Source organism: Salvia hispanica, chromosome 1 (genome assembly GCF_029641045.1).
Source record: "Salvia hispanica isolate PSC_SH4W2 chromosome 1, Shi_PSC_v1, whole genome shotgun sequence".
In the NCBI taxonomy this organism is placed as follows: Eukaryota; Viridiplantae; Streptophyta; class Magnoliopsida; order Lamiales; family Lamiaceae; genus Salvia; species Salvia hispanica.
In genome coordinates, this window is record NC_142692.1 from 32,455,696 (window position 1) to 32,471,665 (window position 15,970).

At 35.6% G+C, this 15,970-nt stretch overlaps 3 protein-coding genes across 3 annotated transcripts; all 3 read left to right on the forward strand.

Annotated features, from left to right (window-relative positions):
* Positions 1-1,898: 1,898 nt before the first annotated feature.
* Positions 1,899-3,806, forward strand: LOC125185643 (isoflavone reductase-like protein). The gene is made up of 5 exons (XM_048082206.2): positions 1,899-2,146; positions 2,215-2,349; positions 2,431-2,674; positions 3,151-3,354; positions 3,462-3,806. The coding sequence occupies exons 1-5, from the start codon at positions 1,964-1,966 to the stop codon at positions 3,626-3,628; spliced, it is 933 nt and encodes a 310-aa protein (XP_047938163.2). The 5' UTR covers positions 1,899-1,963; the 3' UTR covers positions 3,629-3,806.
* Positions 3,807-7,219: 3,413 nt separating this feature from the next.
* On the forward strand, positions 7,220-10,237 carry SYP61 (syntaxin of plants 61). Its single transcript, XM_048120215.2, has 8 exons — positions 7,220-7,442; positions 7,512-7,605; positions 8,490-8,603; positions 8,873-8,986; positions 9,168-9,358; positions 9,469-9,559; positions 9,704-9,769; positions 9,869-10,237. The coding sequence occupies exons 2-8, from the start codon at positions 7,552-7,554 to the stop codon at positions 9,977-9,979; spliced, it is 741 nt and encodes a 246-aa protein (XP_047976172.1). The 5' UTR covers positions 7,220-7,442; positions 7,512-7,551; the 3' UTR covers positions 9,980-10,237.
* Positions 10,238-11,138: 901 nt separating this feature from the next.
* LOC125222978 (gamma carbonic anhydrase 2, mitochondrial-like) lies at positions 11,139-15,589 on the forward strand. The gene is made up of 5 exons (XM_048125905.2): positions 11,139-11,417; positions 12,737-12,880; positions 13,665-13,790; positions 13,913-14,064; positions 14,991-15,589. The coding sequence occupies exons 1-5, from the start codon at positions 11,303-11,305 to the stop codon at positions 15,270-15,272; spliced, it is 819 nt and encodes a 272-aa protein (XP_047981862.1). The 5' UTR covers positions 11,139-11,302; the 3' UTR covers positions 15,273-15,589.
* Positions 15,590-15,970: the final 381 nt, after the last annotated feature.

The following is a 15,970-nucleotide window of genomic DNA, read 5'->3' on the forward strand; positions in this document are numbered from 1 at the left end:
AGACGGAGGGAGTAATTAATAAAATAAGTACCTTTTAATTTTCCAAAATTTGATTTGATTGTACAACTTGAAGTTTGACATTTAAGTTTGAAAGGAGCGTGACAAAATTGAAATGGCCAATTCATCGAGATTCGCGAATTTATAGGCAATATATCAACCATAAACAATACAATATACTGCTTTGGTGAAAAAGAAAATATAGTATTAAGATTTTCTAAATTGGTATTAGGAATACGTATTTTATTTTCAACTAGGGTACATTTGGTACCATGAAAACGATAATTAGAATGCACTAAAATTGAATTTAAATGAATTGTTTCTAAATCAATTTAAATTATTTGTTGGATAAAATTATACACTCCCTTTGGTTCATAGTAAATTAAGTGTATTTCTATTTGAGTTGTATGTCTCAACTAACTTGATGCGAAATTGTATCCTAATTCCAAATTCTTATTTACTACTTCCTCCGTTTCGCTATAGTTGAGGCGAAACTTTTGGACACGCAGTTTTAGAAATTAATGTTGGATGGTTTAAATAGATAGATAAAAAAGTAAGAGAGATAAAAATGTAGGGATAATAAAGTATAAAGTGAATAAAGTAGAGAGAATAAGTAAGAGATTGTAAAGTAAGAAAAAAGAAAAAAGTTACCAAATATGGGAATGACTCAACTATTAATAAACTTTCCGAAATAGTAAAATGACTCAACTATAGCGAAACGGAGGAAGTATTATATAACTTGATATTCGATAAGGGGATATTCACGTCATTAATGATAGTAATTGATTATTATCCCAAAATGCACAAGAGAACAACGAATTTAACAACAATTACGTCCGAATTGGAGCCAGCATGAATGGGCACCACAACCTTGTCCAGATACACTTGATGCAACCACTTCCATGATTTCAGTTCTTACATCATCATGACATCTTTGTATTCATTCACATTTGGATCTTCAGTTTAATTTGTACTACTAGTTTGTCAATTAGTAAATATGTTCCTCCCATGTCAATATATTTTATTGTTTAGGGTGAATTACTCTAACTTGTTTTTCTAGTACAAGTAGCTATAGGATTTTTTATTAACCTAATGGGCAAATCTATATGTTATTATAATTTGTAAATATGTTCCTCCCCAAGTCAATATATTTTATTATTTAGGGGGAATTACTCTAACTTGATTTTTAGTACAAGTAGCTATAGGGTTTGTTATCCTCGGATTAGCTTAGGTTTTTTTATTAAATCACCATGGTTGAGTATAAATCTGAGATTTTAATCAATTTATTATAGGATCTTAACAAAAGAATTCCTATTAAATCAATAATAAAGAAAGGAAAAAGCCTTACTAGAGACAAAAACAAAAAAATATATAATAAATAGGTAAAGAGATTATATTTTTTTCTTAATTTAATCTTAATAAAATCATCACATATCCTAATTGGATAAAATTAATCTTACTCAATTTAAAAATATAAGTATAAAATTATAGAGAAAGTTACTATTTCACCCGCCACAATCAATAGTTCTATTTATCCACTAATAATATTTTAAAATTCTGCAGTTCGAATCTAAAATTATTTATTTTTTTATTAATGCCAAAAAAATTTTAATTTTTCTTTCTCTATCTACCTAATACTTTATCAACTATCAAAATTATTGGTTATGGATGAAGGAAGACCTCGTACCTAATTTGAGGATAATATAACATATTAACATTAAATTACTTTTACCGGAGTAGTAGTAGTAAACTTTAACCTTCTGATCTTCGGATAATTCAATCTAGCAACAAATTAATTTGAGCAATCAAGCACCTACCAAAATACATTCTAGGCGTGACAGGGCAATTAAGTAATTTTCACTATACATCGCTCTCCTATATAACTAGAGCCAAACCTATGGTTGTTGAAACTGAAAACTATAACTCTATACTCTCAAAAACTAGCTTTCTAAAATCTAAACCGAAAATGGCGGAGAAAAGCAAGATTGTGATCATTGGCGGAACAGGGTACATCGGTAAATTCATCGTGGAAGCCGCCGCCAAATCCGGGCACCCCACCTTCGCTTTGGTGAGGGACAGCAGCCCCTCCGACCCCGCCAAAGCCCAGCTCATCCAAGGCTTCAAGGACTCCGGCGTCACCCTTCTCTCTGTATGTACACATTTACACACAGCTAGTGCGTGTACAAATAAAATGTGACGAGATTGGTTAATTTGCAGGGTGATTTGAACGATCACGAGAGTTTGGTGAAGGCTATAAAACAAGTGGATGTGGTTATATCTACAGTCGGACAGCTGCAGTTGGCCGATCAAGACAAGATCATAGCCGCCATTAAAGAAGCTGGAAACGTCAAGGTTTTCTTCTCTTCTTTTTATCCTAAGTTTTTTAATTTACTTTATTATATTTACTTGATTGGATGGGATGTGACTTGTCAGAGGTTCTTCCCTTCGGAATTCGGGAATGACGTGGATCGCACGCGTGCGGTGGAGCCGGCCAAATCAACTTTCGAGATCAAGGCCAACATACGCAGAGCTATTGAGGCGGCAGCCATTCCTTACACCTATGTGTCGTCCAACTACTTCGCCGGCTACTCGCTGCCGACGCTTGTGCAGCCGGGCGCCTGGGCGCCTCCGCCGCCCAAGGACAAACTAGTCATTTATGGGGACGGCACTGCTAAAGGTAATCCACCCACCAAGATATGGTAACAAATTATTCATGTTATATGTACTTTTTTTAAATTGATCATCAAGCGAATCGCTCATTTTCTTAATTCATACTGATTTTATTGTTACTGATTGAACGATTAGATCCGATTTTTAAAACATTATGCATATAGATGGAATCATCATTATTTGAGTGGTAGTGGTGATGGAACAAAGAGTTGTCACCTTACTTAGTGCGTGACACCTTTTTTAAGCCTTGGCACAATGTATGGATACAAACGCTACTAAAGTCTCATGTCACCTAACAAGTCACATTTTAGCCAGGACATAAAGAATAGAGAAAATACAAATATAACCCATGTATGCATACTTATAACACACTATAACTCTTATGGGCAACGTGAATTCCATCTAATTAGTTGAAGACGAAGATCTTACAATACGAGTTCTATATATGTTCGGTATGACTAACTCTTTCGGAAAATTGTTTAGCTGTGTTCAACGAAGAACATGACATTGGCACATATACCATCAAAACTGTGGATGATCCAAGAACTTTGAACAAGGTCCTCTACATCAGGCCTCCGAAAAACATCTACTCGTTCAACGAGCTCGTTGCTTTGTGGGAGAAGAAGATAGGCAAGACCCTCGAGAAAGAGTTCTTTCCAGAAGATCAAATCTTGAAGAAAATTGAAGGTGAGTGTTAATTCTTACTCCCTTCGTTCATAATCAATACTCATATATTTTTCATTTTATGTCTTTCATGAAAATTACTCACATTTTTACTTGTGTCGTCCATGTAGAATCACCAATTCCGGTGAACATCATACTAGCCATCAACCACTCGACATTCGTTAAGGGAGACCAAACCTACTTCACAATCGAACCCTCCTTTGGTTTTGAGGCTTCAGAGCTCTATCCAGATGTGAAATACACCACTGTGGAGGAATACCTTGATCAGTTTGTCTGAGAAGAAGATGATCATCTATCATGGAGCTTACATTGTCCATTTCTTGATTGGCAATTTGTTATAATCAAGAAACTTTGTCATATTTTAATGTGTGTGTTTTGTTTGATTTCGCTTGTTAATTGATATCTCCTCTACATTTCACATGTGAGCTCTAAAGAAATAAAATTCCAATTCGGTATATCGTTTTACATGTACATGTAAATCCAGTTTGTTAGTGTTACAAAATTCTCAAACCAACGACAAAGAAGCAACAAAGTGTATAGACATAAACAAATACAGTACATCTTTGCGTGCTACATTACTGAAGAAAATCAGCAGACAAACATAAGCAAATTTACAACACACGTCCTGATATTATAAGCCAATATCATCCATTTGAGAGGAGTGGTCTCACACCAAGAGTGAGAAGTTCGAAACAACAATCACACAATATACCATAAAAACATCCACTAACCAAGCAAACTAAAAAGAAGCAATCAAGCAAATGTCATAAAGGCAAAACTCATAAAACAAGCAACATATGTACACAAAGTTTCATATAACCATAAAGCGAGTAACAAAAAGCTTATAAAGATAAACAACAACTAAATCATAGCCCTAAATTGTATCAGTTGATATGTATTAGGGAATTTAAAAGAGAATAGATCTAGTTAATTTGCTAATGTGATTCCTGTATTAGGGAATATAAAAGAGAATATATAGATCTAGTTAATTTGCTAATGTATTCCTAAGATCAAAGCATCGTCATACCTTAAGGTATGACAATGAGATCAGACACCTCATCAATGGCATAGATTCTCTGCAAACAACGACTCAATTAAATATATGATAATTTCATATTTATATATAATAATAAAATCAAACAGAATAAATGCATCTTTAGTAGTTGCTGCTGTCACAACTAAAAGTCAAATTGCTAGTTGAATGGGCACTTTCAAAGTGCTTCTATAGTACCATGATAGCAATGTGACAGATGCCATGGGATATTTTTTGTTTGAAGCAATATGTGATTCAAGATTCATTATTATTTTTCTACAGTTGTTGTGAATTGAAATGCTTTTCTTTTTATACATGTTTCTTTTGATCTGGAAATTAAACCATTGAGAATTTTCCACATTTGTCTTGAATGTGTCTGTGGGTGACATGCTTCCATCAATCAAGTGCTTCATGCTTTCGTATGGGATGGCCCATCCCTTCTTATCTAATAAATCATCATGTATTGTGGTATCAATAGGAAATCTATACATCTACTTAATAATTATGGTCACTTGAATGAGCAAAAGTGAGGGCAAAATTCGAAGTCAAAATCATCATGTATTGTGGTATGATCAATATGAAATCTATACATCTTTTTAATAATTATGGTTACTTGAATGAGCAAAAGGGAGGGCAAAATTCTTGCTTGACTTTGAAGCAATGACAAATTCAGTGGGGTCGGGTCTGGACTCCACACCCCGGCCATGAGGGCCGGAAAACTCACTGAATTTAGTATTTAGAGTTGTCGACAACTCCATGGGACGGCAAGTCCACCCCAATCCTTCGAGATCGGGCGCACTTCTATTCTTCGTCCGCTTTCCATTATCATGGAAATAATATTCCATGACGATGACGAACCATAAGTCCACTTCTATTCTTCGTCCGCCTTTCAAGTCGATGACGAACCATAAGTTCTGTTTTTGGGAAATAATATTACTTTGAATTGTATTACAAAATTCAAATGCAGAATTCACTTTGATTACACTTAAAAAAAAACTTATTTCGTATATAAAATATATCCAAATCAATTAAAATATTCCTAGTCACACTCACCCTACGTATTCCTTACACATTTTTAATTTGGCTCTACTAGTTTAATTAATAAATTAGTAATTAGCATTTTGTTTTCACTAATGATTTTTTTTTTCACCATTGGATGGAAAAAGTATTTTAGACAGCATTATATTCTATAAGATGATTAGTAACCCAAAAATGTAACTCAAGCCTCTCTAAATTGCAATTTCTTTTATTTCATTGTGACAAATATCTCTATAAATTATTAAAAAATAAATAAATAAAGATCCTTCTACGAAAGTGTATCACTATTTACAAATACAACCATCCAAGTCAGATAATAAAAAACGTCATTTTATTTCTCTACTCCGATCAAAATGACTCCTCAACTCAAGAATCGCACCTCCGCCGCCGTCTGCCGCCGCTGGTGCTGGTGTCGATGCCACTGCCAGCACCGGCACCGAGACGTTTGATTCAACAAGAGCCTTTCTCGGCAACAATAATTTCAACCCTTCCCTTCCCTCACCTACTAGGATGAACGTAGAAAAAAATATTGGTAGATGATATATTTTCTAAAATTTATTCGAGAATAAATGATTAATTCATGAGAATTCACATAAAATTCGGATAAATTTGAAAAAAGGGGGGCTTGGGATGACGGATACACATACCATCTAATCTCGATTGAAGATTAGCCGAAGCAGCGAGGCGAACGAGGGTGGGAGTGACGGCGGTGAGAAGAGCCCATGAACACAAGATGACAATGTAGATTCTAACACTCATTGCTGACAAAAGAGTTTGGCAGCCATTGGAAAAGCTTATAAGGAAAGGAAGGTTTTTATTAAATATATTGATATTGAATTATTATCTGCAATGGAAGTTGGGAAGCTCCTATTGTATCTTAGCTGGCAATATGATTATACATAGGTTGTGATTTTTGGTTGTTTAATTTGGTTTTTGGTTGTTGGAAGTAGTTGACCAAATGTGTATGCATATGATTTGGAATCCCTCTGGAATATTTTTGGCTAAGTCAATGTCTAAGGTTATAATGTTATTTTCGCATATTTGTATATTGGTGAGAGAGTTGTGGTTTAGACTTTCGATAGTTTAAATCCGTAACCATGTCGGGTAAAATATTTGTTTGGGTAATTTGTGAAAATTCCCTTAATGGGTAATATAGGGAATTTGTAAAATCAAAGTCGTCACCAACTTAGTTTCACGTAGAGTCGTACCTAATTTTTTTTATCTTTGAATGAAACTACCCCTAAAACTCGTGATCATCAAATTCCGTCCGATTACATTTCGTTATTAGTATGCTCAATGTTATTGAGCGAATTATACATTGCACAATGAATTGAAGCGTTGAATCTCGTTTCTACCACCTTAAACATTGTGTAATTTCTACTGAATCTACTTTAAGGGCTGGTGTTGGCTCGATTTAGGGATTTTTGCGAGAGATGCTAGTTGGAGAGATGGATCAAGGGGGCGGCTATGGAGATGGCGATCATGAAGAAATGGTGAATCGGATAATATTTACTTTTTAGTTTTATTATTCAATATAAAATCATTTTGATGTATTCACTTGTCACTTTAATTTTAAATGTGCCCGATAAAATTTAATTTGGCTGGAATTCTAAAACGTGGAAAATTCACTCCAAAATCAACCCTCATACACTTTTTAAGTTCACAAGATATACGAGTACTAAAAGCAAAGTTCGTAATTTTATTGTTTAATAGATAAGTTAAGCGGGACCAGATCTCTATATCTTACAGGGCCCAATAAATTTAATAAATATAAGCCCAATTAAACCTCAAGCCCAAACTAAGTCCCCTCTTCTCTCTTATGCGTGCTTCTCTTTCTCTCTCTACGATACAGCGAAACCAGAAGCCTCGCATCTCGTCCTCACAATTCCCGGCGACCTCCTCACCCTAGTCGAACGCCGCGATTCCGTATCCCCCCTTTCTTCTCTCCAGATCCGATCTCCCCCAATCCGGCAAAGGCCGCTGCCTCCTCCGCCTCTTTTTTTATTCCTTACACATTAAGGTTTGCACACTTACATATGTATTCACACCTCTCACACCCTAGATCTTAACGCTTCTCTCTAAATTGTAGGTGCCAACAACCAATTCAACTGCTTTGTGTGGATTTGATTATGTCGTCAGCTCAAGACCCTTTTTACATTGTCAAAGAGGAGATTCAGGATTCTGTAAGTTTTTCTTTTCTCCCAATTGTTCTTTTTTAGATGTGCTATTTCGATATGAGATCGATCGGCTGATTAATTTATTAATGGGATAGTTTGATTACTCTATTATTCCATCCAGGATTGTTTTATGTATTCTGTTAATTGCTTGCTTGAACTGGATTTTACATTGCTTGATGAACTCAGCACTCTTATTTTATTGGATTTTGAAGCTTTGATTCAAATGAAATTATGCATATATGCCTTTGCTGTTATTTGTGTGGGAGTGGCTTCATTGTGCTTGATATATAGAATTGTACACTTGGATTGCTTAGTGCATGTAACACCAGTTGCCCATGTGATTAAACACTCTAGTATCGTAGCTTAGTACTCTGGCACCAGCATGACCTGGATACCTTATATGTTATGCAGTAATTATTAGCTCATTAATTGTGATATTTTGAATACATCTGCTAAGCAGTAGTGTTACAAATATAAAATAGGTTTGAACATGTAAATTTGGGCACCATCTAACTGTAACATGAGTTGCCCATGTAGCTAAGCACATCTAATATTACAGATGAATTTGAGCACTAAGATGTTATGCAGCAAGTGGTGGGCCTGGTAGCTCTTTCATTGTGACATTGTTGAATACCTCCTGCTAAGCAATAGTGGACATCCGAGTAAAGATTCTCCTGTCTAAATTTGTGGTGCACCATGAATCTTAAAAATGTCTAATATGTAACCGTAGGCCGATAATTTGTGAGATAACACCTTTTACATGCTAGTTTGTTTAGATACCTTTACCTGACAATACTTTGATATTGTGCCTAATGCTTGAATATAGCCTCTAGTACGTTGATTTGCATTTGTTGAATGTTTGCTAAACAATGATGTTCTTGTTTGGTTAGATTGATAAGTTTCTCCAAACCTATAACCAATGGGAACGGATGCCTTCTGATAGTGGGGAGAGGATACGCCTCACTAAGGAGATTCTTACTGGATCTGAGAGCATTGAATGGCAGGTATGATATTGTATTTGAACTTCATGTATATACACTGAGCACAGTTACATTTCCGAATTCAGATAAGACTTCCTTTTGCAATTGGAACATTCCACTTTTTTAAGGCCTCTGACAGTTTTCTTGTTTCCATGCTACTAAGATTATAGATTTTGTCCAACTGTCAATACTATATTAGCAAAGCACCTTATGTGATTATTTATCATTGTGGATGATCATGCCGTATAACTATTATTGTTTCACATTAGTACTGAAAGTTTCCTGACTGGAAGGTAGATGAGTTGGACAAGGCAATAACCGTTGCATCTAGAAATCCTGCTTTGTATGGTATCAATCAAATGGAGCTTGATAGTCGAAGAAGATGGACAAGCAATGCTCGCGATCAGGTATCAGCTGTTACATTTAAGGAGACTGGTCATCCTTTTTCGATTCCCTAAGTCAAAATATTTGGTTTGTTTCTGAAGATTAAATTTTGTAAGGATTTTAGTTGAGTTATAAACTGTAGTGTTTTGTTCATTAATTGATTGATTAGGGCTTTTATAAACTAAACTTTTTCTTGATCAACAGGTGAAAAGTGTCAAGAAATCAGTTGTATCTGGAAAGGAGTTGAATGACACTAGCACATCTAATTTCAGTGAAATGCGCCGCGAGCTTATGAGACTGCCAAATCCTCATCATGCTGATCAATCACAAAAGTACAATGCAGATAATGATGATTTCATATCATCAGAATCTGATAGACAATTACTTCTCATGAGGTAATATTATCCAACCCTTGTGTTGTTTTGCTTCCTCTAGTGAACAAACTAAGCAAGGCACTGGATCTTCATGTTATGATCAATACTGATTGATGAGTCTTCTTATACAGGCAACAAGATGAAGAGCTAGATGAACTTAGTGCCAGTGTGCAAAGGATCGGAGGTGTAGGGCTTACAATACACGAAGAGCTCCTTGCACAGGTAAAAGTCCCCTCTACCTCTGTTAGTAAGACATACAACAAAGAGCGTTCTTCTAGTCTGAACATTTTTTCTCATCCCTTCAACTTGAGTATTTGCAAATTTATGTTCTGGCTCCTGTTTATGAATAATGCTTTTTGTTTATAGGAGAAAATTATCGATGAACTTGGCATGGAGATGGACAGCACGTCAAACCGTCTTGATTTTGTTCAGGTAAAAAGCAAGTCGCCATCGAGCTGAAATGATGTACACTCCATGCTTAAATATGATAGTTAATGGTTAGTCTTCTTCTGTGCTATTCCATATTTGCAGAAAAAGGTTGCTGTGGTTATGAAGAAGGCAGGCGCCAAGGGCCAGATCATGATGATCTGTTTTTTACTCGTCTTGTTCATTATTCTATTTGTGCTGGTCTTCTTGACATAGGCAAAGGTCAATTGAGCTGAATACGAGGAGAGAGCGTTCTTAGAATAAGTGGTATATTTCACTTTTGTTGTAAATGTATTCCTTGTGAGTGGACATCAAGAACTATTGTTAGAGGCATCATCCATACTCAATGGGATTTGATTAGTGATCATAAGTTTTTATATCAGATGGTGTTTATTCCTAGTGATGTTGAGATGTGAAATGTGTTGAATTCGGACTACTTTGGGTTTCTTTGTGCCAATCGAGCTGAATTTTATACGCAATGTATCCCATAATACGATAAAAATTAGTATCTAATTTTACTACTTTATCCCTGTAGTGACTTGAATATGGTGTTGGTTGTAAGTGGTGGTTAAAGAAGATTATGGTTTTTAAATTGTTTAGGTTTTAATATGTTTATGACATAAATGAAAGCTTTAAGTTTCTAAAGTTAAATGAGCTCATGTTTTCCAAGTTTAAAAGCTACTTAAAGTGACAAGTGCTTGGAGTGGCGCATTCAAGGCTCGAGGATAGCCAACCAAATCAAGCGTGAAGAGAGTATTTTCAAGTGCATCATTTTTTATGGGGTTTACTTTATCCGTATGCGTAGTTGCATGATTACAATCATTGTTGCGTTGTGCGTCATTTATATGAGCTTATGTGGCTCACAAGAGATCAAATCACGAGGAATCACATATAAGTTGATAGTCCACGAGGGGCCAGGTCCCAAATTCAATTAAACACCTAATAAATAATTAGTGTTTTGTATTGCCAACTTCTTTCTATAGCCCCTTACTCAAAATATTTGCATTTCTAATAAGAACAATTTAATGAGAAATAATCAAATTTTGTGTTTTACAAATATTTCAAAAATTAATGTAAAAAATTATGAATTTATATTTGATTTGGTAATTGAAAATAACATTTGAATGTCACCGTCAATAAGGTTAAACTATTATCTACATAAAAAGAAAATAATATCGTTTGGTTGAAGAAAATATAAACAATACACTGTAATACATATATCGAAATTTTTACCCTAGGACAGTTGCGAATGTATAAAATTCATGTTTGTTTTAGTTGATTTATTTAATTGCAGAACATAATTAACTAATTATTTTTCCGATAAACAATTGCTGAAATCCCTGATTTACCCCCCTTAGGCCTTCTGGTTCTCCGTTGTTGCTTCTTGCCCTATTCCAATTGTGGCCTCCACACTCTCTCCCGAGTCCCGTCTCAAGAGCAGCTCCAGAATCCATTCAATTCGAGCAAAACCACTTTCAATCTCAACTCATTCTCAGATCCTACACCACACGGCCAACATACCCACTCAATTCCATCAAAATGGGGAGCTTAGGAAGAGCGGTTTACACTTTGGGGAGTTGGATTCGGCATACGGGTCAAGCCATGGATCGACTCGGTTCCACCTTCCAAGCTGGCTACTATCTCCAGGATCATGGTAATTCTTTTCCCTCTTTTTAAATTCCCTTTCAAAATAATGGTTTTTCTGGGGGAAAAGTTTTTATAGATTTTTAAGTTTTTTCTAAAAATGGAAAATGTTTGAGAGAAGACAGGGAAAGGGGTGCTCTCTATCTTCTTCTTTAATGTGAAAAATTCTTGCTTTGATGCCTAATTCGAGGTTTAGTTTCCTTTTTATTCGGAGCTACCCACGCAAATGGTCAAATATTAGCCGTGTAATTGTTTCGATACACGATGCTGTAAATCCTGATTACAATGTAGAGTATTCTTAAGGGGTCTGCGTGGAGCAAGGCACAGATAATTGATATGGGTACATTTTATTGATCAATGATTACATGGGTCAGACTATGAATTGTGTTCATCAGTATTGTTTCATATGATATTGAAGTTTTTGTGGGTTTATTAGGTGCACTGGGCTGCCTCTTGCTCGATCTATAATCGACGCTGCAGTAATTACCTGTCCAGATAGAGTGTCATAGTTGCTGCAGGATGCAGACAAAGTTCATGGTCTATTCAGATAGTTTACTGGATTTCTGTATCATCGGCCATTTTAGCTGAAATTTATGCTGCTTCTATCTGATATAAGGATTCACGGTTTACTAGTTAAAAATGATTTCGGAAGAAGAGTATAGCTTGACAGCCTGGTATATAGATTCAGTTGAGAACATAATGAGAAGAAGAATAGGATAATTCACAGGCATGCATTAGGTGTGTAGATGCAGTTGAAGGATGGAATGAGAGGTTGAAAAGTTCACAAACAATATCGAGGCATGTTTTGTTTCATGTATTACATGCATCAGTCATTTTAGTTTCATGTATTACTCGTATCAGTCCAGATCACTTGTAGATGTTAGAATTAAGTTCTAGGACACTCATGAAGTCATGGACACATCTTTCAGTGTAGATAATCAAGCCCTTGTATGTTTTCTACACTTACTAACTTGTCTGGAATCTGGATGAGAGCAGTTTGATCTTATTTTTATATTTTTTAGTATTTTCAAGGGATTGTAGTATGTATTATTCAGATTTCATCTTGTATGTGGAATGCTTGGTAACCATAATTTCAGGGTTATTTTCGTTGGATCTGTTTTCATATAGTATAAGATTATGTCCTTTCTTCTAGCAGTCTGCTTTTTATTTGTCTGGCATATTGCTGTAGCATGGATATATGCTCCTGGGTTTTGAGCTTATTTATATCTGCAGTTCATGCTGCACGTTCTTTTAACAGCTTCATATTTGATTATATTTTTTTGAGCTACTTTTATGTGTGCGTTTCATCTCATAAGAATTTATTTTCAGTTTCTAAGCACCGGACACTGATGAACATCTATGATAAATCTCCGGTGGTGGATAAGGATGCATTTATCGCCCCAAGTGCCTCTGTCATTGGTGATGTTCAGGTGGGCCAGGGATCATCGATATGGTATGGATCTGTCCTTCGAGGTACGCACCTTAAACATTCGCTCCGAATCGTCTATGGTTAAGCTGCAAATACTCATCATACTGAAACATAGTCCTGTATTATAACTGTTAAGTTTCCTACTTTTGAATTTCTTGGATTTTCAGCTCTGTTTCTGCTATGTGTATATTTTTTCCCAATAGAATTTTAACCTAGGGGTTGCTTCAAAGGGAATTGGCAGGTCACACCTCTTTTTCTGTGGTTAAGTGATTTTTTAGTCAGGACCGGCTGATAGAGAAGAGTATAAAGAGTGGCAGAAAACAATTTCAGTTAGCTTAATCAGTATGTGAGTTATCTATTTTTGAGATGAAATAACAAATACTCTAAAATGAGACATTCTAGATTTTCAATAAAAATTTGAATGCACTACGCTAGAGGAATAAATCATCCGGCCTAAGTTTCTGATTCTCCATTTCTTGCACCGAGTGAATTTTCGTCCTGTTTTTCAATTTCATGCAGTGCTCGAGCTAAGTTTCTGTTTCCGCACACTAGAACAGTTCAATATAAACATTATCCCGTTATTTCTCATCTTAGTGTTTCTGCATTTGCTAATGACTATACTTTATCATACTTCGACCAATTTTCATAGTCTTAGTTTGCTCTGGTCTTCTTTGCTTTTTATTAGTTTTTCATTGTACTGGTAACTTAATGATTCTGATAAGATTCTCCAGAATTGATCATTTGAAGAAAACAAGTTAAATTTCGAAACTGAATGGAGCTGTTCATTTGTGATGCAAATTGATTTGTCTGCCTCTTTCCTGGACACAGGTGACGTAAACTCCATCAGTGTTGGTTCTGGAACTAATATACAGGACAATTCCTTGGTGCACGTGGCGAAATCTAATCTAAGTGGGAAAGTACTGCCAACTATTATAGGAAATAATGTTACAATTGGTAAGTAATTTTGATTGTCTACCTTAGGTTTGTTAGATACAAAGTAGAAATAGTCCAGCTATTAGCATATCAAGAACTTCATATAAATTCCATATTTTGTCATCCTATGTTGGAACACATAGGTCATAGTGCGGTTGTACATGGATGTATAATCGAGGACGAGGCTTTTGTTGGAATGGGAGCGACCCTTCTTGATGGTGTGGTTGTGGAGAAACATGCCATGGTTGCTGCAGGATCCCTTGTGAGACAGGACACCAGAATCCGTACTGGAGAGGTATGCCATTCAACTGTCATATGCCCTTATTTTTATATTTCATTGTCTATCTTGCAATGGGAGGCTAGACTATTGGACTTCTTTCTTTTCCCCTCCGGAAAGAGTTCATATGATGGGGAATAAAATGCTGTGTCAAGTGTCAACTCATCCGTCTCATTGACTTGAGATTACCCAATTTTGTGTCATTGCTTTATAGGTTTTGGCAAAAAGGTTACTCTAAGCTATGTTAGTTTTTAGTGCTTCATGATAGTCATGTAAGTTGAATGCGATTGAGATTACAACAGTCAAGCTAGCTGAACTTCCTTTCTTAATCAATAGGAGTTCACCGTTACTTCTCAAATTCCTTACTAGTCCATCAAATTTTGGAGATATAACCGGCGCCTAATACCTTGGACCCCAGCATGAAACCAGCTTTGGAATAGAAGATGTTTTTGTACCACATTAGTTTAGTACTCCCTTTGTCCCATGATAAGTTAAACATTTTTTTAACATGCGGAAAATAAAATAGAGAATAAATTAGATAAGTTAACAGAAAATGACTCACTTTCCCCGGGATACCCTGAAAACAACTATGAATCAATTGACAGATGGAGTACTTTTTTCTTCAATTTTTAGTTTCTATACAATATTTTTTAGTATCATTTGGTAAGAGCAAGTGTATTATTTATACCCTTTTTATAAACTACAAATCCTCAAATCGTGATATGATCAAGTGTCTACTTCTTTGAAAAGACGGCAAAATACCATTTCGCCTTTTCAATCTCTAGCTCCTCCTCATTAACTTAAAACTTTTTTTTTCCTTTTTTCGATTTTTAATTTTCCTTGCCTTCTTTTTCCTATGCATATGTATTGGATCAACCCTCTTAAGGGCGTCCATAATGACAACAATGATTTGATCATACTGTTCGGAACCCGTGTATTTACAGATCTGGGCTGGTAATCCAGCCAAGCTCCTCAGAAAGCTCACTGAAGAAGAGATCGAATTCATCATTAAATCAGCAACCAACTATGTCAACCTAGCAAAGGTCCATGCTGCTGAAAACACCAAATCCTTCGATGAGATCGAGTTTGAGAAGATGCTGCGCAAGAAGTTTGCTCGCCGTGATGAGGAATACGACTCAATGATTGGTGTAGTCCGCGAAACTCCACCAGAGCTTGTCCTTCCTGACAACATCCTACCCGAAAAATCCCAGAAGGCTGTTCAATGAGATCTTTCGGTACAAATTTTTGGGTTTTTAGTTATTGCTCTTGAAGGCTACTGATCGAACCCCTGCCCCGTGCAGACTCTAATAAACAGTGAGCATTAATTGCTTCTGATGAACTTATACCGGGTTTATATAACCGTGCTACATGACTCATTTTGTCAGCCCAGCTCGATTACACCCCGGTTTCATGATGTAGAACCCCTTTCTGTAAAAGCAACATGAATGACAATGAGATGCTTGCATTTGAATTTGGATATTTGCAACGAGTGAATTTGGAGCTTCATGAGTTATGATATGACTCATTGTTTGAGTTTCCTATATTTCTTTTGTAACCTTTTTCTTTTGGAATATTGTGAGGATGAATACAGATTCTTAAGCATGCATATTAAATTACAATATTCAATTGGGGTAGTCATATATAGGTATCTATGTATAGGCATTAGCCAATACTTTACAATTTTACAAAATTTGGTGCTGCATTATTGTTTAGAATTAGTGGGGAATCTCTGAAAGCAAAATGTCATGATTGGCCGCTCCGTGATTTCAGCACTTTTTTATAAGAATATTTATTTTGATTAAATCTTTATTAGTATAACATTCCCTCTATCTATAAAATATCATACGGACTATATTTTTTTCATTTTGATTTATCCTCAAATTTAATTCACTTTCTATTTTCTAAAATGATGTGTGTCTCACTG